Source organism: Pan paniscus, chromosome X, assembly GCF_029289425.2.
Source record: "Pan paniscus chromosome X, NHGRI_mPanPan1-v2.0_pri, whole genome shotgun sequence".
In the NCBI taxonomy this organism is placed as follows: domain Eukaryota; kingdom Metazoa; phylum Chordata; class Mammalia; order Primates; family Hominidae; genus Pan; species Pan paniscus.
In genome coordinates, this window is record NC_073272.2 from 128,908,573 (window position 1) to 128,934,732 (window position 26,160).

At 37.9% G+C, this 26,160-nt stretch overlaps 1 protein-coding gene across 6 annotated transcripts in view; it reads right to left on the reverse strand.

Annotated features, from left to right (window-relative positions):
• Positions 1-26,160, reverse strand: part of SMARCA1 (SWI/SNF related, matrix associated, actin dependent regulator of chromatin, subfamily a, member 1) — a 79,169-nt gene that overhangs the window by 38,002 nt on the left and 15,007 nt on the right. For 3 of the 6 annotated variants that reach the window (XM_003818926.6, XM_008972343.6, XM_003818925.7), the window contains exons 7-17: positions 23,151-23,306; positions 21,296-21,427; positions 19,950-20,018; positions 14,941-15,050; positions 13,052-13,278; positions 11,969-12,090; positions 8,248-8,283; positions 7,152-7,304; positions 5,269-5,401; positions 4,151-4,299; positions 2,234-2,353 (exon numbers count right to left, since the gene is read on the reverse strand). In XM_003818926.6, the coding sequence (XP_003818974.1) occupies positions 2,234-2,353; positions 4,151-4,299; positions 5,269-5,401; positions 7,152-7,304; positions 8,248-8,283; positions 11,969-12,090; positions 13,052-13,278; positions 14,941-15,050; positions 19,950-20,018; positions 21,296-21,427; positions 23,151-23,306 (1,407 nt within the window). The remainder of the gene's footprint in view (positions 1-2,233; positions 2,354-4,150; positions 4,300-5,268; positions 5,402-7,151; positions 7,305-8,247; positions 8,284-11,968; positions 12,091-13,051; positions 13,279-14,940; positions 15,051-19,949; positions 20,019-21,295; positions 21,428-23,150; positions 23,307-26,160) is intronic. The other 3 variants (XM_003818924.7, XM_034949435.3, XM_008972341.5) reach the window with 1 other exon arrangement.

A 26,160-nucleotide genomic window follows, 5' to 3' on the forward strand; every position in this document is an offset into this window, starting at 1 on the left:
GAAAATACAAAATTACCATTAGGCAAACACCACAATAATAACTACTGCAGGCAAGCTCCACCAGTACATGCTAAAATCAGTGAGTAAAAGTTTGAGAAAGATCTCCCCACAAGGTATTTATCAATTACAGAGGGAAAAATGGCAGACCATGTATTGGAAAGCCTGGATTACCAGGCAGAAGCCTGCCACAGGGGCGCTGCCCTGTGGAGCGACTCTACTAAGGCAATGCTGAGTGGAAATGTGAGGTTGGAACTCCTACACAAAGTCCCCAACAAGGGCACTGCCTAGTGGAATTGGGGGTGTTGCAGGGACCCTAGAATTACAGAGCCACCAGCATCAAGCAACTCCTATCTGGAAAAGCTGCAGGCACCATACTCTAATTCATGAGAACAGCCACGTGGGCTGTACCCAGCAAAGCCCTGGAGGCAGGGCTGCCCAAGGGCTCGGGACCCCATTTCTCACACTAGTGTGCCCAGGATGGGGGAAACAGAGTCAAGGGAGATCATTTTGGAGCTTTAATGCTGGGTTTTGGACTTGCATGGGGCTTGGTACCCCTCTTATTAGGCTGATTTATCCCTTTCAGAATGGAAATGTTTACCCAATGCCTATATAACCATTGTATCTTAGAAATAAATATCTTGTTTTTGGTTTTATAGGCTCACAGCTGTAAGGAACTTGCATTGAGACTGAGATGAGACTTTGGACTTTTTAGCTGATGCTGGAACAAACTAAGACTTTTGAGGACCATTGGGATGGAATGATTATAATCTGCAATGTGAGAAGGGCATGAGATTTGGGAGGCCAGGAGCAGAATGCTATGGTTTGGATATGTTTGTCCTCCAAATCTCACATGGAAATTTGATCCCCAGTGTTGGAGGTGGGGCCCAATAGGAAGTGTTTGGGTCATAGGGGCAGATCTCTCATGAAGGGCTTGGTGTAGTCCTCGAGGTAATGAGTGAGTTCTCTCACTCTATTAGTTCCTGACAAAGAGCCTAGCATTTCCCTCCTCTCTCTGGTACTGTCTCTCTCTCTCTGTCTCTGCCATGTGGTCTCTGCACACACCAGCTCTCCTTTGCCTTCTGCCATAAGTGAAAGCAGGCTGAGGCCCTCACCAGAAGCAGATGTTGATGCCATGCTTCTCTTACAGCCTGTAGAACCATGAGCCAAATAAACCTCTTTTCTTTATAAACTACCAAGCCTCAGGTATCCCTTTACAGCAACACAAATGTGCTAAGACAGTAGATATACCAGTTACCCTGATTTGATCATTACACATTGTATATATGTAACAAAATATCACTCTGTATCCCATAAATATGTACAATTAGTATGTGTCAACTAAAAATAGAAGGAAAAAATAATAAAGTCTACTTTTTAAAAAATGCACTGTGGGATACTAGATTAGATCCCCTGGAATCTAACACCAGTTAATTAGATAATTAACCAATGTCCTTTTCCTGGCACAGGAAAGGACATTAGGAGAAAAACTGGTATTAATTTCCTGGTTGTGATCATTATACTAACATGTAAATTGTTAATATTAGGGGAAGCTGAGTGAAGGCTATAGGTTAGCTCTGTACTATTTTTACAACTATTTTGTAAGTCTAAAGTAATTTAAAAATAAAAAGTTTTAAAATCTCAGCCTTAATTTCAGTTTAAAAAACAAGATAAATAAAACCCCCATTTCTTCAACAGACCACATGTAACAAAGTCCTTCTGCATTTAAGTAACTAAATGTTACTAATATTATTATTCATACAGTTAACATTAAGTGTCAGGCATTATTCTAATAACTTTATGAGTATTAACTCATTTCATCATCAGAATCCCTCTATGATGTAACTATTATAACCTCCATTTGATAAATGAGAAAATTGAGAATACCCAGAGTCACTTAATTAGTGACAAGAGTTGAGATTTCAGCTCCAGAATTCAGGAATTCAACCTCAATCCTACACTGCTTCTCAATAACAAAAGTAGTACTAAGCAGTAGTAGTAGTAGCAGCAGCAGCAACAGCAAAAATGATGACGATGATGATGATGATGATGATGATGACGACGACGATAAACCAATAAAATAAACGAAAGATATACCTTGCATGAGATATTTAGACCTATATCAAATTTCACTCTAGAGCAGGGTATTATAATAGGTAAGTGCCAGTGTTATTTTATAATTGTTATGGGGAGAAATGCTCATTTGAGGGTCTAATGGTTGAGAGTAAAAAGTTACCTTCTGTTTTTCTCTATAATCTTCTCCCTCAAATTTGTATAAACTTTGTTCAATGTCCATTCTAAAATTTCTTAGAGAAGACTCTCCCATTTTTTGCAGGCGTTCATTCATCTCTGCAGTCTAAAGGTGAAAACATTGAAATGAGAAAATTATCACTGAATTACTTGTAAAAGTCTGTGGATTCTCTACCTTTTTAATAGTCAGGTTTTGACATGAAATATCCAGTCTGCTAATTTACAAGGTATGAATGCAATGCTAACATCAAACCTGAAGTGCAAATTTTACTTGCCCAAGTATTTCAAATATTTAAATGGTGCTTCCCAAGTACTCTCACTTAGGCTTTCTTTAAAATCTTTTATCAGTGAAGTTGTACCCACATTATAATTGCTCTTGCATAATTTAAATGGGACAAATAGCTAAAGCTAAGAGAAAGGCAAAGATGGACTAAAAATACACATTTTGCATACTGGTATGAAATATATTAACACAAGATTATTTAAAATGCAGGTTATTACCTGAACTACAAAATTCTTCTGAAAAGCAAATTCAACCAGTTTACAAGATATGCAACAAACATAGTAAAATACACCATGGAGATGAAATCAGCAAAATCCACACTGTGATTAACTCAAAAGGCAAACAACCTAGTCTTTTCACCAAATAAATTACAAGGAATACAATACATGGCAGGAGAGGGGGCCTATAGATTTTAAAAGATAGAGATGAAATCTCAACCATGGCAATTTGTATTTTGATTTGCATTCTGATTTAAAAATGAAAACTTTTTAAGTATAAATATTTATGACACAATTGTAAATTTGAATACTAATTGGATATTTGGTGTTATTAAAGAATTATTGGGGTTTTTCAGGTGAGACAATGTTATAATGATTATCTTTAAAGAGTCCTTCTATTTTAGAAATACACAGTGAACTATTTACAGCTGAAGTATGTCTGAGATTTGCTTCAAAATAATCCAAGGAGGGGAAAAGATAACTGGGGATATAGACAGAACAGGACTGGTTGATGGTTGTTAGAAACAGGTGATAAGTACTTCGGGGCTCATTATACTACTCTGTCTACTTTTACTTATGTTTAAAATTATCCATAATTTGTGGAGAGGGGAAAGTGAACTAAACACAAAATTACAATATTCTGAAACAACTTATTATGCTTTAACAAATAGTGATTTAGCATTTCATGAAATGTTTTATAAAAGATTTTCAATTAACCAATGTATCAGTAGATGATTTCTAGTCCAGTGCAAAAAAAAAAAAAAAAAAAAAGATTATAAAAATACAGTCCTGGTCAGGCATGGTGGCTCATGCCTATAATCTCAGTGCTTTGGGAGGCAGAGGTGGGAGGCTCACTTGGGGCCAGAGGTTCAAGATCAGTCTGGGCAACACAGCAAGGCCCTGTCTCTAAAAAAGAAAATTAATTAGATGTGCATGTTGGTACATGCCTGTGGTCCCAGCTACTCAGGAGGCTGAGGTGGGAGGATCACTTCAGCCCAGGAGGTGGAGACTACAGTGAGTTATGATTGCACCACTGCACTCCAGCCTGGGTGACAGAGCAAAACCCTGTCTCTTTAAAAAAAAAAAAAAAAAAAAAAAAGCATTCCTTATACATGTGATTAAACACAAAATTTACTTGGCTTTTAGATATAGTATTTTCAATAAAGCATTAGATATAAGGTCACTCAATTTTAAACTCTGGTTCTTAGTCTTTCTCACCAAAAAAAAGTTTTAAAGCCTTAATCTACCCCTGGAAATAGATCTACAAGTTGTTGGAGAGAATATGAGCTACCTGAAACATGTAGATAATGCAGATAAACATGTACAATGAAAATATAAGTATGCTGAAGTATGTTGATGTTAAAACAATCCAGCATGAAAATAAAATGCTATTTTAACTAACCTTCTTTTCCCCTCTTTCCAGAATAGTTGTAATGTCTTCATCTGTCAACTCACTCTCTTTAGAAGCAAAAACATGGGTGGCTCCATGCCGTATCATTTGTAACATTTCCTCTTTTGCCAGCTTGTTAGACTGTTGGTCAATGAGTCTTCCTAATGATAAAAATTGAAATTGTACATATTCAATCAATCATATTCCAAAGAAGGCATAATCATTCTAATCAGACATTATCACATTTAACCATACATAAAGCTTTAAAGAACAAAAAATTAGTGAGCATTAAGGTTATTTGTTTAATGAACAACCCTACAAGTTTTTCTTCTAGCATACTTTCTATTTCTATATAAATTCCCTTCTGTAAAACTCAGTTAAAACCCAGAAGGACAGAAACTTTTTTTCATGTTCAAACTCTGTTTTCAGATCAAACTTCTCTATATGAAAAGGTACCCTCTAATATGTTTTCAAAAATTTTAAAGTAGCCATTTTATCTGCTAAATAATCTCAGGTACTTCAAAAAGCATGCTACTGACATTCAAGAATAAGCTAGGGATGTTCAACTACTCCATATATCAAATGCCAGGGTTTCAATTCAGAAGATTTCAATTAGCATTTTTTGTTCGTTTGTTTGTTTGTTTTTGAGACAGTGTCTTGCTCTGTCGCCCAAGGCGGAGTGCAGTGGCGCGATCTCGGCTCACTGCAACCTCCACCTCCCAGGTTCAAGCAATTCTCCTGCCTCAGCCTCCTGAGTAGCTGGGACTACTGGTGCACGCCACCACACCCGGCTAATTTTTTGTATTTTTAGTAGAGACAGGGTTTCACCATGTTGGCCAGGCTGGTCTCAAACTCCTGATCTCAGGTGATCCACCCGCCTCGGCCTCCCAAAGTGCTGGGATTACAGGCATGACCTACCTCACCCAGCCTCAATTAGCATTTTTAAATTTTTTCCTTTTATTTTTAGGTGATACATAACAATTGTACAGACTCATGGGATACACAGTGATGTTTCAATTTTTCCTCTAAGTTTTCAGATTTTGGTCAACTTTTATTAAAAGTAATCTCCTTTGAAGAAAACTACATGTGTTTTACAAAAAACACCTAATTAAGTTTCTATGTATAAATACCTTGTTGTATAACAATTGAATCGAGTCTCAGTTTTATCTCAGCTCTTTCTACAATCCTCTCTTCAACAGTGTTGTCAGTGATGAGACGGAATACACGTACTGGTTTCTTCTGACCAATACGATGTGCTCGATCCTAGTAGAAAGAGTTCTAATATAAGATATTGGATATTCTGGATAAAATTTAGAGCAGAGCCATCATATGCTATAAAATTCTAAAAATAAAATTAGTTCTTTTTCTCTAGATCTGACACTTTGGAAAAGAGCATGATGAATATTGAGAATATCTAAAGACCACCGGGAACAAAGAAATCTGCAAATATTATATTGTACCATTAATGGGAAACTTCCAGGACAAAGGCAAAGCACCTGTAAGATGAATAAAAGAGGGAGCTGAAAGTTTCTGGATTGAGTTACTAAGTAACTTTAAGCCACTAAATATAAACATCTTCCAAACTAGCAAGGAATTTTATTAAGTAGTTAGGGTTGCTATGGTGGCAAAAGTCTGCTTTATTTCATCATCAGGCACTTCTTTCTGCTTACTGAGGGATATGCAGTAAAGAGTTATAAAAATTAATGGGATATTACTATCCTTACTATTCAGTAGCCTAGGACTGGTCCTATGGTTTATAGTTGGTACAGGTGACAGGTGGCGAACTTCTAGTGGTATAAAACCATCTAGGGAGAGTATTTTTAAAACACAGAAGCTGCTAGAGCAAATAGGTAAAGGGAGGAGGGTGGTAGAGAAAAAAAATGTAAGTTCAAAACAGGCCTTGTACTAAATATAAAAACACTAGAGCCTAGTAACAAAGTTTCAACACAGCACATTTTTCAAACAGAATGCAATCCCCTGCACATATTTACATTAAACCTGAACCAGCAAATCCTGAAAGATGGGATGCACACTAAGACTTCTACGGAAATGAAGTGCTATCACTATTAGATTTTCCAGTTCAGTAACACTGTAACTTACTGGGGCTTACTCCTAGTTAGTCATATCAAACAGGTAGTTCAATACCATCGTAATGCAATAATAATTACGCCAAAGCATATTGATTTTGGAATGTCCCAGTGGTCAATCCCTTTCAATTCTCTATTATAAAAGGAAAGCCTTCTAAGTTATACCTCACTGGCATATGACTTTTCATTGCTCCCAAAAAGACAATTATCCATAGCTATATATTCAAAACCTAAGAAGTTATTTTGCATCTTTTTACTTCTAAATTATATTTCTTTATCTGAAAATGTGAGTCACATTGAGAGAAGTTGTTGCTCTAGTTCAATAAATGACACCAAAATATCAAAGGGGTTACCTGTAGTGTCATGATGAAAGGTCAGAGAAACTTTGCTCCCTAAACAAAAATGTTTTTAAGTGTAGAATAGCTTTTGCATGGTATCATTATTAAGTAGCAAGTGTTTTTCTGGAATATATTCCTTTCTTACCTTTTTGCCTTCTCTCCCAAATTGTTTTTTATGAAAGTTAAAATCCTGCCTCTCTTAATTTCAGTACTAAGGATTTTAATATATTTAGTTGTTAAACAGAATAATAACAAGAGATTGTTTTTTAATCCTTTTCATTAAAACAAATTTATGTGTCCTCTTCAATCTGTAGGAATGGGAAAAAACTGACATTTCTATTTCATGATAAAAACCAAAATCAACACGTAAATGCTATAAGTTGGATCTGGGGTGTGTTTGTTGTTCGCTTTCATTTCTTTTGTTTTTGCAATTAGCATAGCAACTGTGTTTTCCAGGATAATCGACTGTAACTTCTATAAAATCTCTCAAAAATTGTTACCTTTTTATCATAAATGACCTTTATGTGTGTAAATAGCAACAGTATTCAGAGCTATGATAAATTTCTGACACCATTAAAGATTACTAACCATAGCTTGTAGATCAACCTGTGGGTTCCAGTCTGAATCATATAGTATAACCACATCAGCACTTGCCAGGTTAATTCCGAGACCTCCAGCCCTGGTACTTAGCATAAAGATGAATTTGCTACTATTAGGAGCATTAAAAGCCTCTATTGCTTCCTTTATTTTTTATTGATAAAGGGATAGAAGAAAAAGAGAAAAATAAAATTAGACCATCAGGGTCCTTAAGAAACAAATAAAAACATTTAAAATACATACAGAAAATCTTCACACACTTTATAATATTCCTTATAAATATACTTTATAATATTCTTCCATCTTCAAAAATATTTAAGCATCTATACATATACTGTACTGTGTGAATTTCTGTAGAAAGTATATTATATAAATGAAGTTCCTAATCTTTAAAAGCTTACATCGATAGAGACAAATTTAGAACAATTACATACACAAATTTAACTAAGCAAGTAATAATTCATTTACATTATTTAAAAACAATAATAATGAAAACGTTTTGAGTGAGAGCTGAAATATATCTAGGAGGTAAAATATCAGAAATCTCAACTTCATTTCCATTAGCTTATGAATGATTAGTTTAGAAGATTAACCAACAGAGAAAATGGTTTACAAATGGGAATGAGGGCAACGGATAAAGGGGAAAGTAAGAAGATTTCTATCAGTATGGTAACAAGGAACAAGCAGGTAAGTAATGAAGAAAATCAGGATGACAATCCAGGGATATTTAGTAAAGAATGTTAAAATTAATATGAATATTCTTACTATATAAAGATCTCATACAAATTAATTAGAAAAACAAAGTCCAGTAGAAAAATGAGCAGAAAAAAAGAACAGACAACTCACAGAACAAATACAAATGGTTAGAAAACACAATAATAATGTTCATTCTCGCTAGTAATCAAATAAATGCAAACTAAAACAACATAATAACATTTTTGAAGATTTAAAAAAAATGATAATACTCAATGTTGACGGGGCGGTGAGACGGGCACTCTCATACATTGCTGCTGGGAGTATAAATTGGTACAACCTTTCTGGAAAGCAATTTGGCAATATGCATCAAGAGCCTTAAAAATGTTCATACCCTTTGACCCAGAAATTCCACTTCTAGGAATTTATCCTAAGGAAATAATCAGAGATGTGCACAAAGATTTATGTATAAGGACTTTCACTATAGCATTATTTATAATAGTGAAAATTTTGAAACAACCTAAACGATCAAGAATAGGGGGATGAATTATTTATAGTACATCCATAGGGTGAAATATTATCCTAAAATTACTTTTACAATTATTTTTTACGGACATTAAAAAGTACAATATAATATTGAGTAAATAGTATCAGGATACTGTACTTTACATATAGTATATGAAGTCTGATACCAATTACTTATACATATTACATATACCTAAAAAGATAGGCCAGAAATACTTGTATTTAATTTCAAAACTTCCTTCAGCAGTCATATATTACTTGCATAATCACAAAGTATGGGCAATCTTTTTTAAAATAAATGGATGGCATGGTCAAAGTTTCAGGCAGAGAAGGTAACTACCACCGTCACAGTCAGCAGAGCAGGTAAAGGGGGCAGTATAGAAAGCAGCGTGGTGTAGTGAGAGGCACCTTGGTGTAGAGGAAATAGCAAAAACTTGGGCATGAATCACAACTTCACCACTGATTACATCTGTGATTCTGGGCAAGTATTTAATCTCTCTGAGACACAGTTTCAAATGGAGAAAATTATACCAATACTTTACCGCGCTGCTGGGAGAATTCAATTGGAACTTTAAGTTGCCTAGCTTATAGTAGTTGCTTGACAAATGTTAGTTCCTTTCCCTATAAAAGTGAGGAGGCCAATTAAGCAGAGGTTACAGGAACTGAGTCAGACGATGACCAGTGGCTTTGTTAGCTGAATTTAGCTGTAGTAATGGAGAAAGGGAAAATCTGAGAGCTGTTGAGAAAGAATTACTTATTCACAGCTGGCACACAATCAAAGTAAGGAATCAAACGTGGTCTTCTTCTTATTGGGAAAATAGATGAAATGATGGTGTGGACAACATAAATGGAAAGCAGGGCATTTCCAAGAAAAAAGGAACAGCTCTGACTTTGCTATATTTAAAGTCAATACATGAAATTCAGAGTCTCTGAGGGGATAACATTGTTTGGAATTTTTAAAAACCAGAACAATTTGGACATAAATAGGTAAACAGTAGACAGCTCAGTCAGAAATGCAAATTGGCTATTTGAGGTCAGAAAGCACGTACTGCTCTGCCATGATATTCTCTTTGTCCTAGGAAGAAGGATCATCCTGAATGGTACCATAGGGCCTTATTTAGTATGGATTCAGGGAAACCAATCCTCAGGAATAAGTCAGCAAAAGCTCAGTAACGCTTCAAGTTGCCATCTCAGAGAGAGTGAAAAAACTATAGGACACAGAATAGTGTAAGCCTTGAAATATCCTCATACGTATAAATGTTATTGCAACTGTTTCCCCATAGAGGTAGCAGTAAGACCTTTAATATGAAAAGGGTCTGTGTGCTTGCTGTGAACACTATGCTATGCTAGAACCAGGCTTCAATAAGGAGGCACACAAGGAACGGAGTGCCCATGGCAGCTACAGAAGGAGAGGGATGCGGGCTAAGAGAGAGTCCTTGTAGCCTGAGATGGGGCCCTAAAGGTGTAAGGGAGAAAGCCCTGTGTGCAATTTCATGACATGCAGTACGTACTGCAATATGCCGTTTAAAACTGTGCTCATACCTATTATATCCACTTATCCTCACAACAACATTGTCAGAGAAAGAAGCCTAGTTGTTACTATCCTTAGAATTAAAGCTACTGAGGCTCAGAGAATTAAATGGCTTGCACACGCTGCAAAGTGGTGAAGTTGGTGCTAAAATTCAGGTCTTCTGAAACCAAGTTCAGTGCATTTTCCACTATACCATAAAACCATGATCTCTACCCAAAGCATGAGTACAGCAGGTCCTCAAGTAACATCATTTCATTATAAAACTGATGACAAAAAAACAATCAATTCCTGGCCAGGGCCACTGTCCATATGGGTTTTGCATGTGCTCCCCATGTCTGTATGAGTTTTCTCTGTGCCCTCCCACAGCCCAAAGCTGTGCACAAAAAGCAAATTGGCATGTCTACATGGTCCCAGTGTGAGTGGTGTGTGTGCGAGCATGCCCTGTGATGGAATGGCATTCTGTCCAGGGCTAGTTCCTGCCTGGGGTCCTGAGCTGCCAGAAGAGGCTCCAACCACTGTAATCCTGAACTGGAATAAGCAGGTAAATAATTATCTTACTTTTAATTAATCTTTCTTAAACGTATGTATGGCTCACATTTATTTCCATGTTTAATATTATAAGTGTTTTGGTCTTTATTTAGAAGCTTGGTGATGTCTTTGTGACCAGAAATATGCCACAGGAACTGGGGTCTTGTCCTGTCACACAGTTTGAAGTGCAGTGGCACAATCACATCTCACTGCAGCCTCAAACTCCTGAGCTCAAGCCATCCTCCTGCCTCGGCCTCCAGAGGAGCAAGGACTACAGGTGCATGCCACCATGCCTGGCTAATGCTTTTTTAAATTTTATTTTATTTTATTTTTGTAGAGACCGGGTCTCGCTATGTTGCTCAGGCTAGTCTTTACTGACTAGCCTCAAGCAATCCTCCTGCCTCAGCCTCCCAATCCCAAACGTTGGTATTACAGGCATGAGCCAACACACCTGGCCAGAACTTAAATCTTGTTTATGTCAATTAGCCTAAGATAGAATTGATTTCATCATACATTGTTTTGATTGACGTCGCAGTTTCTATAAGAACCTATCTTTTTTTTTTTTTTAGACAGAGTCTCATTATGTCGCCCAGGCTGGAGCGGTGCAATGTCATGATCTTGGCTCACTGCAACCTCCGCCTCCCAGGTTCAAGCAATTCTGCTGCCTCAGCCTCCTGAGTAGCTGGGATTATAGACGCGCGCCACCACACCCAGCTAATTTTTTTTTTTTTTGCAACGACATTAAGTGAGGACTTACTGTACAGACTTAAAACAGAAGCCAAAGACAGAGCTCTGAAGGATCACAGAAAACAGAAGATAAATTAGCAAAGCCTTCCAAGCAAAAGTGCTTTAAAGGGTATTAAACGCATTAGACCCATGACATTTGTGAGGAATAATCTAAAGATCTGTAAGAATTTCCATGTTTGAGAAAAATACTGCATACTAGATAAGCTTCCTCACTAAGTGACTCATTCCTGCAGGCCAACCTTTTAGTGTCCCAAGGTTTAAATTCATGATAAATACCTATACCTATTTTGTCACATTTAGTTTTTACAAGAGCTCTATAAGAACCAAGATCATTCCCTTTATGGATTACTATGCTTCATGAGTCTTTAGGGTTGCTTATAAACTGGCAAAATCTCAACCATTAAACTCCACAAATGGCAAAGGTCTGCTATAGCTGGCAAATTAGGAAAAGAAAATGACATGAAATTGGAGGTCAGAGAGTAAGGTGAGAAACTGTTAGTAATTTAAAAGGTCAGAGATAGGCATGGTTAGAGAAAATAAGGATGGGATGGTGTAGTGCCCTTTAGATAAGTGGTGATGTCTTTGAAGACCTTGAAAAAGATGATTTGTAAAGAATCAATGGAATGGAAGCCACACTGAAGATTGAAGAGAGAAAGAGATGCTAATGAGAAATTCAATGCACCCACCTAAAGAAAAGGCAAAAGTTCAAAACTACCTAATGTTGATATACATTGCTTAATTGAACTCTGATTTCTGAAATCTTATTTTATTTTCTCTTCCTCACCTCTCTTTCTTCATGCGGGGTTTGTCCATCCAGTCGACAATACTCATAACCACGCCACATGCAATAATCTTCCAAAATATCCAGCAAGCGAGTCATCTGGCTGAAAATGAGAACCCTTGAACCTAAAACATTTCACCAAGAAAAAGTGAGTTGTACAACTTGTGTGAAACTAACTTAAAAGCTACAAAATAAACATATGCAACATAAATGTAGAGCACATGAACACTTCACTAACGCACACACACACGTGCACACACACACACACCCACACACCTTCAAGAGATGCTATATATAGAATTATGCATTTGTTGAGTTCGGCATTTTTTAAGGTCTTCAAAATCCTCCACACATATTGCAATGACTTAAAAGATTGCCTTTACTTTTTCTTAAGGATGAATGATGGGTCCACAGGCTCTCTCACTGGACTACAGCAATAGTCTCCCAACTAGTCTCCTGTTCCTAGTCTCTCATCCTCAATAGACCCCCATACTGCTTTCAAGGTTCTCTTCCTAACATGTAAGAGTGACATACTCCGATTGTCACTCTTCACAGCCAAGTCTTCTCTGACACTCCCTCTGCCTTCAAAATAAAAGTCCTAACTCCTTAAGGCATGGTTTAAAATACCGTTCGTAATTTGGCTCCATCCATCTTTCCAGATTCATCAACTGCCACTCTACCCCAAGTACCATATGCTCTCTGTGTTCCCTTGTTTCACGCCTGTTTCATTACCCTGGAAAACCCTTCCCCTCCTTTTCCCCATGGTTCACTCCTACACATTGTCCAGTGCTCACCTCAAAGGTCATCTCTGTGAAGACTTTCCCAACTCCCAGTTTCTCAACATATCATAGCACTTATCACAATGAATTGCAACTATTCCTCCTCACTACACTGTGAGCTTATCCAAGGCAAAGATTGTTGTCTTATTCATCTTTGTACACCCAGCCTGTAGGACAATTCCTGGCAAATGGTAAGTACTCAACAATGTCTGCTGAATAAGTGAATGAATGAATATGGAAAATTTTATTTATATACAAGTCATTAATATAAATTTATTCCATGCTAATTTAAAAATTTATTACTCACCCTGTTCTTTGAGTTTGGCCAATAGTTTATCCAGAACTACCATTTTACCACTGTTGCTGACAATATGCTCATCAGTGGTATAAGGTGGACCAGGTTCAGCACCATCAAACAGATATGGATGATTACAACACTTTCGAAGCTGCATCAGAATGTTTAAGAGTCGCATCTTGTCCATCTTGCCAGAAGAGTTTAAAACATCAATATCTTTCATCAGGATTTTTGTATACCTAAAAATTTAAACTATAATTAATCATCAATTACTAGAAAGTTAATGTCATAAACAAATGTTCCTTTTGGCCATCAGATTAGATTCCTGTTTAAAGATAAACAAGATTTGATTTGAGATTAAATCTAATGGGCAAAACCTACAAAGTAATGAATATTTGAACATGTGAACTTGTGTGTTGCTTATAAACCTGTTTCCTCCTGCTTTATCCATGACAAGAAACTGCCATCAGTTGACAATTATTTAGAGAATTCTATCTGCTAATTATCAGTAACTACAACATTTGCCTGAATTTGACATCCAACATTTACTTGTTTGAACTAAAAACAATTTCAATTTCTTATACCTGTCTTCACAGGTCATTTTTTTCTGATCCTATAAATATTTTTCATTCTCTTTTCTACAATTCCACCCCCACAGAGACTTACATATATATATACACCCGATCAATGATAATATGTAATTATAATAATTATCAACTTTTGCTGAGTGCAAGTGCCAAGTATCATATCAAGGGCTTTATATGAATTATGCCACTAAATCTTCATAGCAATTCTGAGTATTTACTAGTATCATCCCCATTTTACACGTGGAAATTAAGGCAGCTAAGAGAAGTTAAACAACTTACTCAGGGTCACAGAAGGGACAAAACCAAGCTGTGATCTTAGTCTGAGTCCAAAGAATATACTCTTAATCTCTACCCTATACTGGCTTATGTAGTAAAGAAATCATATATTTTATACATGATCTAATTGTATTTATATACGTAACATTTTGCTCCTATTAGCAGCACTATTACATTATTAACACTTCCCACTTATGATTCCTTGTGACTTCCCTTGTCAATTTCCTGCTTTAAGTGCATTTATCTAACCATTCCAGATTCTATTTTTGTAATATCCACAATCACCGACATTTTCATCAACACTAGTAATATGGTTATAATTATTTTCACTGAAGGAAAAAGCAAGAATGCTTTTTTTTTTTGAGACACGGTCTCACTCTGTTGCCTACCCTGGAGTGCAGTGGCACAAACATGGCTCACTGCAGCCTTGACTTCCTGGGCTCCAGTAATCCTCCTGCCTCAGCCTCTCATGTAGCTGGAAACACAGGTGTGTGCCACAATGCCCAGCTAATTTTATTTTTTATTTTTTGTAGAGATGGGGTCTCACTTTGTTGCCCAGGCTAGTCTTGAACTCCTAGGCTCAAACGATCCTCCTGCCTTGGCCTCCCAAAGTGCTGGGATTACAGATGTGAGCCACTGCACCTGGCCAAAGAATGCTTTTAAAGAATGCTTTTTAACTAACAAGCATGCCACTGACATTACCCCCTTTAATCCTAACATCATCCTCATAAATTAAATATTATTATCCCCATTTTACAGAATGGAAATTTAGGCTATGTAACTTGCCCAAGATAACTAGCTATTAAGTGGTAATGCATGGAATTCAAACACAGATCTATAGACTCCAAAACCTATACTCTTTTCAAAGGGTTAAATAAAATACTTACAAATTTTCTCTGAAAATATCTGAACTACTTAACTTGCCATTTAAATATAAAATGTAATTTTTGAACTAACGGCATAACTGAACAACTACAAAGCTAATTTTTAGTAAATTCTTACACACAAATAAGTTTTAAAGGAAATGAAATAGCTCACCATTCTCGTTGCATCTTACTCAGCCCCAAGTAAATCTTTATTTCCTTTTTAGGTGGCAGACTCTTCTCTACATCAGTTTTTATACGGCGTAACAAAAATGGTTTTAAAACCTAAAAGGTGATCATTTTTATAAAAGTTTATGAAACATTTAATATGATTAATAATGTATTTCATTAACAACATTAATGTGAAATTTACTTCCCACTGCATAGTCTGACAAATACTACCAATACCAGTTGCGAACTTTCTTGGTAAAGAACCACGAAGTAAGAGTCCATTAGAAAATCAGAATAGGGGACCTGAAGTAGGCATTCATGACTTCATGGCACAAAATACATGAAAAATTAAGACAACAAGACTATTGGTTGCTGAATAAGCACCAAAGAACCCTTAAAAAAAAAAAAAAAAAAAAAGAAGCTGCTGTAACACAAGATTTTTTTGTTTGTTTGTTTGTTTTTGGAGACAGAGTCTCACCCTGTCACCCAGGCTGGAGTGCAATGGCACAATCTCGGCTCACTGCAACCTCCGCCTCCTGGCTTCAAGCAATTCTCCTGCCTCAGCCTCCTGAGTAGCTGGAATTACAGGCATGCGCCACCACGCCTGGCTCATTTTTGTATCTTTAGTAGAGACGGGGTTTCACCATGTTGGCCAGGCTGGTCTCGAACTCCTGATCCCGTGATCCACCCACCTTGGCCTCCCAAAGTGCTGGGATTACAGGCGTGAGCCACTGTGCCCAGCCCACAACAAGATTTTTAAGCCTGAGAGGAAATCTGAAGTCAGAATATCGATCAGGGAGTCTTCAAAAATGAAATAAAAATGCAGGTCATTTCAAAGTACCATCATGTGCCACTTAATGATGGGGATATGTTCTAAGAAATGTGTTGTTAAGTGATTTCATCATTGTGCTAAGATCATAGAGTGTTCTTACACAAACCTACATGGTATATGTATTTATTAGTTTTTTCATATAGAAAACCACGTGTCCCAGCACCATTACTCACTATCAATCATTTCCCCTACTTGATCTGCAATGCCAGTATCAAGTGCCATATATCAGGTCTCTATATATGCTCCATTATAATCTGATGGGACCACCATCATCTATGCGGTCCATCGTTGACCATAACGTTGTTATGCCAGTGCATGACTGTAGTTAAATATATAAATGAGGAGAAAATATTCAATGTGAAGGAAAATATAGATGAATAGAGAAAAAAAGATAAAATAGTCAGTGTATACCTGGAAGACAGGTTATATCACAAGACAATAGTGCTACAATCTATAGAGTACCTACCTACAATGTGCCAGATACTATACTATGAACTTTACATGTATTATTTAATCCTTACGATAAATCTGAAAGAAATGTTATCATTTCTATTTTAGTAAGGCCATCAAAGGAACTTTGCTAGCAAGTGGTATATGTGGAATTCAAACCCAGATCAGGCTAATTCTAAAATCAGCTCAGTCCTGACTAGCTGTTGTGAGCCTAGGAAAGTTCTCTAATTTTTCCAAGCCTATTTCCTCATCGGTTCATCCAAAAACAAATATATGATATGTGTATATACCAAACTTTTTTTTTTTTTTGAGACAGAGTCTCGCTCTGTCACGCAGGCTGGAATGCAGTGGGGCAATCTCAGCTCACTGCAACCTCCGCCTCCCAGGTTCAAGCAATTCTCCTGCCTCAGCCTCCCAAGTAGCTGGGACTACAGGCGCACGCCACCACGCTCGGCTAATTTTTCCTATTTTAGTAGAGATGAGGTTTCACCATGTTGCCCAGGCTGGTCTCGAACTCCTGAGCTCAGGCAATCTGCCCGCCTCGACCTCCCAAAGTGCTAGGATTACAGGCGTGAGCCACTGTGCCTGGCCCGCCAAACTTTTTTTTGGGGGGGAGGTGGGGTGGAAGGGGACAGAGTCTCACTCTGTCACCAGGCTGAAATGCAGTGGTGAGATCTCGGCTCATTGCAACCTCCGTCTCCCAGGTTCAAGCCATTCTCCTACCTCAGCCTCCCGAGTAGCTGGGACTGTAGGCGTGAGCCACCACGCCCAGCTAATTTTTTGTATTTTTAGTAGAGATGTGGTTTCACCATGTTGGCCAGGATGGTCTCAATCTCTTGACCTCATGATCCACCCGCCTCGGCCTCCCAAAGTGCTGGGATTACAGGTGTGAGCCACCCTGCCCGGCCAAACATTTTTAAATGGGGATAATGATACCTATTTCCAAGTCTGCTGTGGAAATTTGTGGTGGTACATGTGTAGAACTTAAGTATATAGTAGACAATAAATGGTAGCTATTATTATTAGAGATCTATGGGAGGTAAGGACAGGGGAAGAGTAAAAGAAGACTTCTGGCTTCTGGTGTGAGCCTCAAAGTTTTCTAAAAGATATCCTTAAGAGTTTAAACTGCCTGTGAGATACTTAAGCAAAAAGACTCCGAAGGCAATGGGATATGAAAGTATAGTGCTTAGGAGAAGGATACAGAGAGGTCAATTTAGGAGGCGTCAGTATATAGGTGGTAGGTAAAACCATGGGAGTGGATCCCCGGGGAGAGCATGTACGAAAGTCAAAGACAAAGCCTTATAAAATGCTAAACTTTGTAAGAGACAGTCAAAGAAAGAAAAGCCCACGAAAGGGACTGATAGGGGTGGACAAAGGGTAAAAGAAAATCCAAAAGAGAACAGTATCCTAGAAACCAAGCAGCAAAGAGTTTCCAGCAGGAGGAGATAGTTAGCAGCTTCAAAGCAATAGCCAAGATACTGACCAAAAAGCGTACCCTGAATTCAGCAACTGGAAAGTCATTGAAGACACTGTGAGACAAGTTTCAGTTGTATGGAATGGATAGAAGCCAGTGGTCAATGGATTCAAGAGTAAACAGGAGACTAGGGAGTAGATATGGAGGGGATAAACTACTCTTTCAAGGAGCTTAGCTATCAAGGGAAGAAAACGGAATCACAGCCAGAGGGACACAGTGTTGAGGGAGCACTGTTTTGCATATGTGTGAGGGTGGATGGGTACGTGTTTGGATTTGGAATTAATAAGGGAGACACCTGAGCATGTTTACACTTAGGGAAAAGACCCAATATGGATGGAGAGGTAGAAAATACAGTCAGTTAAAAAGATAGAAAATATAGTCAATTAAAAAGAGGTAGAAAATATAGTCAACTAAAAAGATAAATCATGGGGGAAAGTCCATAAAGAATAGGAAGAGATGAGATCAAGGATTCACATGGAAGAATTAGCCACTGACCAGAGAAAAGACACCTCTTCCACTCAAACAGAAGGTAACACAGATGCAGACCTCCGTAGAAGGTAGACATCCTTGAAGGACTTCCTACCTAATGTCTTCTTTTTTCTTTTTGAGAAAGGAATGATGTTACCTGATGAGGGAGAAGGAGGGCAGGAGATACCTGGGATAGAAATCTTGGGGAGACTGGGGAAGGTCTGAAATAGTTGTTATAGGAAACAGGAAAGAAGACTGTAGAAGGCCATGCTGAAGGATCACCAGTATCATGACATCTCAGCTTATGTTAGAGAACATGGAATCACAGTGGTTCCAACCTGGACAGTTGTGAAATCTTCTTTACCAGTGTTGGGCAGCCCCAATACAGAGATGTCCACTCTGCTAGTAAGCAGCAGAAGCAAAATTGAAACCCAGAAGACAGAGAGACAGTTACATTACATTATTCCAGGTTACGGTTTTTAGGCAGGTATGGCAGACGGAGAAGGCAGCAAGGGAGTTTAGGAGTACTGGCCAAAGATGGTTCAAGTGATAGAAAATGAGTTCATTGCTGGATACAGAAAAAAGTCACAACAGAAATAAGCTGATAGATGGGGAGAAAATGCAGAGGTCTGGGGATTAGAGGTCTCTGTGAGGTAACAGGACAAGTACAGAAGGATTAACATGAACGAAAGCACTAGAAAGAGATGAGAAATTGCGATCAAAGAATAGAAAGTTGGGGCCGGGCACAGTGGTTCTCGCCTGTAATCTCAGCACTTTGGGAGGCCAAGATGGGTGGATCATGAGGTCAGGAGTTCGAGACCAGCCTGGCCAACATGGTGAAAACCCGTCTCTACTAAAAATACAAAAATTAGCCGGGCGTGGTGGCACGTGCCTTTAGTCCCAGCTACTTGGGAGGCTGAAGCAAGAGAATCGCTTGAACCCGGGAGGCAGAAGTTGCAGTGAGCCAAGATCATGCCACTGAACTCCAGCAGCCTGGGCTAGCGAGACTCTCTCTCAAAAAAAAAAAAAAAAAAAAAAAGAAAAGAAAAGAAAGGTCGGATGCAGTGGCTCACGCCTGTAATCCCAGCACTTTGGGAGGCCCAGGCGGGCAGATTACCTGAGGTCAGGAGTTCGAGATCAGCCTGGCCAACATGGTGAAACCCCATCTCTACTAAAAATACAAAAATTAGCCGGGCGTGGTGGCACACGCCTGTAATCTCAGCTACTCGGGAGGCTGAGGCAGGAGAATTGCTTGAGCTCGGGAGGCGGACTTTGCAGTGTGCCAAGATCATGCCACTGCACTCCAGCCTGGCATACAATGAATGTTAAGGAGCCACCCAATGATGAACAGATTAACAGGAAACAGAATGGGTGGAGGATAAAACTGCAAGACAGCTTAGGCTTCAAAGGAAGAGCTTTATACATGACAGTGGAGAAGCAGTAGCTTAGAAGTGGCAGTGGGGGAACTAGGAGAATACCGATACCATCCTGAGGAACTGTGGGGTGTGGGAGCAGGAACCAGCCTCTCTATTGGAGAGGACCACATTATTCACAGGGGAGAGCCAAAGCAAAAAAGCTGTTCTAGAGAGAGGCTGAGGACATAGAGGAATAAAAAAAAAAAACAAACAAAAAAAAAACAAAAAGGCTGTCAGAAAGGTTAGGAGGGAGAAACAGTGACATTGAGCCAAGAGGCAAACACAAGTTCAAACAGATTCCATAGCATTTTGTTTTCTGGGTCAGTTTGTGTATACTATTTAATTACTGAATGTTCTTGTCTGCTATTACTTACTGCATGAAGTCTTTCCACGAGTTTTTGATCACCAAGACAATTTTTAGTGTCAAACCAAGAATCAAAGTCCTGTAGAGGGGTGGAAATTCTCCAATGAGTGCACAGTTTTTTTAAATATACCCGATATTCTGTAGATTCTTATAAAACCAATACGGAAATAATGCATTTAAAAAGTACTTTCAAAAATATTATCAGCTGTGATAGCTACTATTATTTACTTCTGAAAATAGGTAAAATACTGGAGCAGTTAACAAAATTTGAGCCCCACTGTGTAAGAATTCCATCAACTTTTTCCTTAAAAGACATTTATTAGGCTTCCCCATACTGTAGCAATATTATATCTAGTTTGAAAAGTAGAATATAAAATCAAAGACATAATGCTAATAAGAATGTTAATTTTACCAAACAATAAAACAAACAAAAGCAAGATAAAGTGTGCAAAGCAACTTATGGCCAAACTTGCTACTTTTTATTATCAATTAACAGTCATAATGGGGCCGGGTACGGTGGCTCACACCTGTAATCCCAGCACTTTGGGAGGCTGAGGTGGGCAGACCACTTGAGGTCAGGAGTTCGAGACCAGCCTGACCAACATGGCAAAACCCTGTCTCTACTAAAAATACAAAAAATTAGCCAGGTGTGGTGACGGGCACCTGTAATCCCAGCTACTGGGGAGGCTGAGGAAGGAGAATCACTTTAACCCAGGAGGCGGAGGTTGCAGAGAGCTGAGATTGTGCCACCGTACTCCAGCCTGGGGGACAGAGTGAGACTCCCTCTCAAAATAGTAATAATAATAATAATGGGAAAAATCAAGCACCAAAGTTCTTAAATCTTTCCATTTAGTTTGGTGTCCTAGCATAACTTTGTGTTAATGATAAAAATATATATATATAAATAACACATTTACACAATATGCTGTCTTTCAAATCACATACTCTGAGCTCTTTAGCACTCACCAAATGTCAATGCCTACAATAATCAAAGATCATTTTATAGCTTCCACCTGCCAAACTAGTATATAAAAATATGTTTCACACCCCTTCAACTTAATGAAAATAAAATGGTGAATGCACTAATATGGACTCAGCCTCACATCATAAGTTTTAGGAGTAATGTGATAGAGACAAAGTTGAACAGGCAAGTTGATCTCAAAGACAAGAAGCATACTATTTCTCAAAAGATCCTCATTTTAAAACTCTATTAAAGAACTCTTTCCTAAGAAAACCAAAACATGCAGATAAAAAATTACAAATTAAAAAGTACCATAAATTTCAATCTATAATGTTTTAAAACACATGTCAGTGAAAATAAGGAAGTTATACTTAAAACGTATGGCTTAAACTTACATCTGCAGAATTAAAGACATCAGGCAATAAAAAGTTGAGTAAGGCCCACAGTTCATGCAGGTTATTCTGCAAAGGTGTTCCAGTTAGGAGCAAGCGGTTAGTCGACTTGAACTCACGAACAATCTCTGAAAGCTAGAAAATAATACTCATATGAGAATTATTTTACTTATTAGAATGCTCAACATTCAGTTATACTGTAATTTATCCAACCAATATATTTTTGACTACAATATAACTTGAAATTTTTCTATGGAAAAATACCCTAGTTCAGGTGACAATGCTGCAGTGAGGCAAAACTAAACATTTCTATACTTAAAAGAATGCAAGCCAGGCGCAGTGGCTCATGCCTGTAATCCCAGCACTTTGGGTGGCCGAGGCAGGTGGATCACCTCAGGTCTGGGGTTTGAGACAGACTCGCCAACATGGTGAAACCCCATCTCTACTAAAAATACAAAAAAAAATTAGCTGGGCGTGGTGGTGCACGCCTTTAATTCCAGCTACTCAGGAGGCTGAGGCAGGAGAATCGTTTCAATCCAGGAGGCAGAAGTTGCAGTGAGCTGAGATCATACCACTGCACTCCACCCTGGGCAACGGAGTGAAACTCCGTCTCAAAAAAAAAAAAAAGAAGAAGAAGAAGAATGCAGATCATATTTATACCTGAGACCCTCCCCCCAACTTCAAAATTTTCATTTCTCCATTTTGGGCTCACAGAAAAAAGTCAGAACTTCTCCATGGAATCCAGGTTAGCCATTTTACACAATAAAATCTCCATCTCCCCACCAACCACATTCATCTACATGCCCAGACACGTTCTAACTTGGCCTGGTCACAATTTTTAAGCCCCAGAATTGAGCCGATTTTCCCAGTAACTTATATTAACTTTCTAAACATAAGACCAGAAAAATTAAGACACAAAAAGCACAAAAGAATGGTAATCATATGAACAAAAATGCACATTTTTATAATGCTCTTAAATAAAAAATTATTCTCTAGCATGCGTCCTCTTATCAGATATTAGTTCCAATTTGAAATTAGTATAATCCACCTGGTGGTTTTGCTCCAGTTCTGTCCCTGTTTCTCCCAAATTAGCCCAGTGATCCAAAGAGAGGTTCATCATAATTGAAGCTTTTCCTACTGTTGATGGAGTTGAATGGCAAGAAATATTGATATTTTTCAGTGTTAACACCACACTCTAATTCACACAAGTCAGATAATTCCAGGAAATTATTTTCTCTCATCCATATAAATATATATAAGGTAGCCCCTCAATAAAAAATAAATCAATACAAACGATATTTGCACACTAAATATTCTCAACAATATTAAAATACTACAGCATAACAGTTAGGCACAGGAGGTATACCAAAGGAACACTTAATTTTCTTTACATTAAAAACTGTGCTCAATTTTAATGTGTCTTGTATTCAATAATTTAGATTTGCATTCACATTCCATGAATAAAATCACAATGTTCCATCTTTTTTTTGAGACGGAGTCTCACTCTTTTGCCAGGCTGAAGTGCAGGGGTGCGATCTCAGCTCACTGCAACCTCCGCCTCCCGGGTTCAAGCTATTCTCCTGCCTCAGCCTCCCAAGTAGCTGGGACTACAGGCATGCACCACCACACCCTGCTAATTTTTGTATTTTTAGTAGAGACGGGGTTTCACCATGTTGGCCAGAATGGCCTCAATCTCTTGACCTTGTGATCCGCCCTCCTCGGCCTCCCAAAGTGCTGGGATTACAGGCGTGAGCCACCACACCCGGCTGTTCCATCATTTTTTATTCTGAATACAGAAAAGTGAACAAACCAACCTGGTAATTAAATGTAAACTTTAATAAAGATATTGATAACTTACCTTAGATTTTTCATTCTTTATTCTGTGAGCTTCATCAATGACCAGGTATCGCCAGTGAAACTTTTTGAATACAGATTTTTCTTTAATTACCATCTCATAAGAAGTAACGCAAACATCCCACTCTCCTGGCATCATTTCATCACGTATAAAAGCAGCCTAATGCAAAATAAAATACTTCATATTAGAATATATTTATATTAGAATATGTTATAAGATGATCACAGAATTAAAATATCAAGAAAATATTAAGAATTCTAAGAGACCCTGAGGATCATTTAGTTTCATCCATTTTAGAGATGGGAAAACTGAGGCCCAAAGATAGTTGTGTGGTCAATTATCTGGATGACCTGCTAATATATTCATTAACAGAAGAGAAACAAAGGCTTCCCTTACAGAAATATGGCATATTCAATGACCTAGAAAAGTTCGTATGACCAGAAATCACAGTTACTGGGCTTGTCTTCATATCATGGAGCATTCAAAAGAACATAGACAAAGTAACTCTTTCTGAACAACATATTCTTGCCAAGATCCAAGAGTTACCAACATGATAAAGTTTCAACAAATAGAACTCAATGTGCATGAATGATTCCAACCTTTCGAGAACTCTTGTATGTCCCTTCTTCATTTTCTAGCTGGGCTGACTCATACACTTTGTTAAAAGGTCATGGAAGCCCACTAATGTTTTTGTGAAGTTCCAGATCTTGCCATGAGGTTACAAATGTGATTTCATAAAGGGGACTTGCTCTGTCTAGTACAGGAGGCTATGGAAAACAGTGAGACTATTTAAAACTATTTTTAAGTCTTCACAGGCAGTGGCCAACATGGTAGGTAAGTTGACTGAGAGCATTTTTAACTTGTATGAGCTGAATTCCAGATGTTATCGGTCAAAATAAAACCACAAAAGTTAATGGGAAGCAGCAAAATCTATATTAAGAAGAGGCTGATTAGTATTATAAATCTAGCTGGGCATGGTGGCTCACGCCTGTAATGTCAGCACTTTGGGAGGCCAAGGCAGATGGATCACGAGGTCAGGAGTTCAAGAACAGCCCGGCCAACATGGTGAAACCCCATCTCTACTAAAAAATACAAAAATTAGCTGGGCATGGTGGCTCACACCTGTAATCCCAGCTACTTGGGAGGCTGAGGCAGGAGAATCGCTTGAACCCAGGAGGCGGGGAGGCTGCAGTGAGCTAAGATGTCACCACTGCACTCAAGCCTTTGCGACAGAGTGAGAGTCCGTCTCAAAAAAAAAAAAAAGTTTTATAAATCTGGAGTTACAGTGCATAAACAAAATTAACTGTTCCCTGCAAAGTCTTTATTTCATAATTCACAACTATGCACTAAACACACTGCAGACTCATTCAACAGATATTTACTGAGTGTCTACTATGTATAAGAGAATCACCTGGACTGAAGAGGAGGACAGAAAAAAAAAAAAGGCCTTTTCAGAGATCTCAGTTGCACCCTGGGAAGTGATCACATTTATAAATTTAATTAAGACAGTAGGGAATAGGAGACAAAATAAAGAGAAGTAGAGTGCCAGACCCCATTCAGTCGTGCTAACACCTTATCCTTATTTGATTTTGTGAAGCTCTCAGTTTCATGGTTTCGCCTACAAGTTTCATGCAACAAATGCATATTTTTAATTTAAGTTAGCTCTGCTTTGAATTTTTTGTAACTATTGGATACATTTAGAGTTAAACATCTTGATAAAACATTAAAGGTGTCACATAATCCAAAAGCTCTCATTTTAGAGGTGAAAAAATTAAGGCCCTTGAAGACTCACTCAACCCTACACAATCAGTAGCAAAGCCACAACTGAAATCAAACCCATTTCTATGTCTACTATCTTTGATACCTCTGGCGTGGAAAAGGAAGGGGCCACAAAGCACATTGGTATCAATCAGACAGGATCAAGAGTATCTCTAATAATCTCCCAACTCAATTAAATGCCTATTATAACCTACATCAAATTTTTATTACTAAAATATTACCTTCATAAAATGTTTACAGAAGACCAGGAAAATACAAAGACCCAACATATCTATCCTATGTTCTACCAAGATTCAAATCTGTCTATATGTAATGATCTGGACTTCCTCTATACATATCCACATCAATCTCTAAGTGCTGAACATGGTACACTTATTATTTATGTAACTGGCAATTATTGGTTTTCAAACTCTTTTGACCATAGCCCACAGTAAAATTACCTTTTGAATTGCAATCCAGTATATACATATATGTTTGAGTGTGTGTACACAGAAAGAGGCAACTTAAAAGTTTCTCAAAGCAATATTTATCCTTATTATAGTATGAAACACTCTGCAATTTGCTATTCCATTCTCTCTCAATGTTGCAGAAAATTGTTTTACCAAGTACTAAGCTAAAGTCACAACCCACTAATGGGTAGCAACTCACAATTTGAAAAACACTAACTTTGAAGACTGGTTTTCAAGATTAAGAAATTTTTCAAAGCCAGGCACAGTGGTGCACACTTGTAGTCCCAGCAACTCAGGAACCCGAGGTGAGAGGATCGCTTGAGCCCAGGAGTTCAAGGCTGCAGTGAGCTATGATCACATCACTGCATTCCAGCCTGGGCGACAGAGCGAGACCCCGCCTCTGGAAAAAGAAACAAAGAAATTTTTCAAGCCACCAGAATCCCAGCCTCCCCAGGAGGTAGAGATAGGGCAGTCATAAATTAAATATACCGAGACATTATGAAAACACAAACCTAGATATTTATCTTTTGCTTTTAATCTTTAAGAAATAATTTTAGCAAAAGCTCAATACTTTAGAAATGCAAAGTTTATATGGAGTGGTATTACATTAGATAACAATGGTGACCAGAAAGAGTTCTAAGTGACTAATTTGCTTTAGGGGAAATATTAGGCATAGGGAAGAATCTGGCCTGTGATTGTAAACTTATGAGCTCAGTATTTCAATATTTAAATTATTTATAAGTTAAATTTAAATAAATTTAAGTAATTTTTCTTCAAGCAAAATG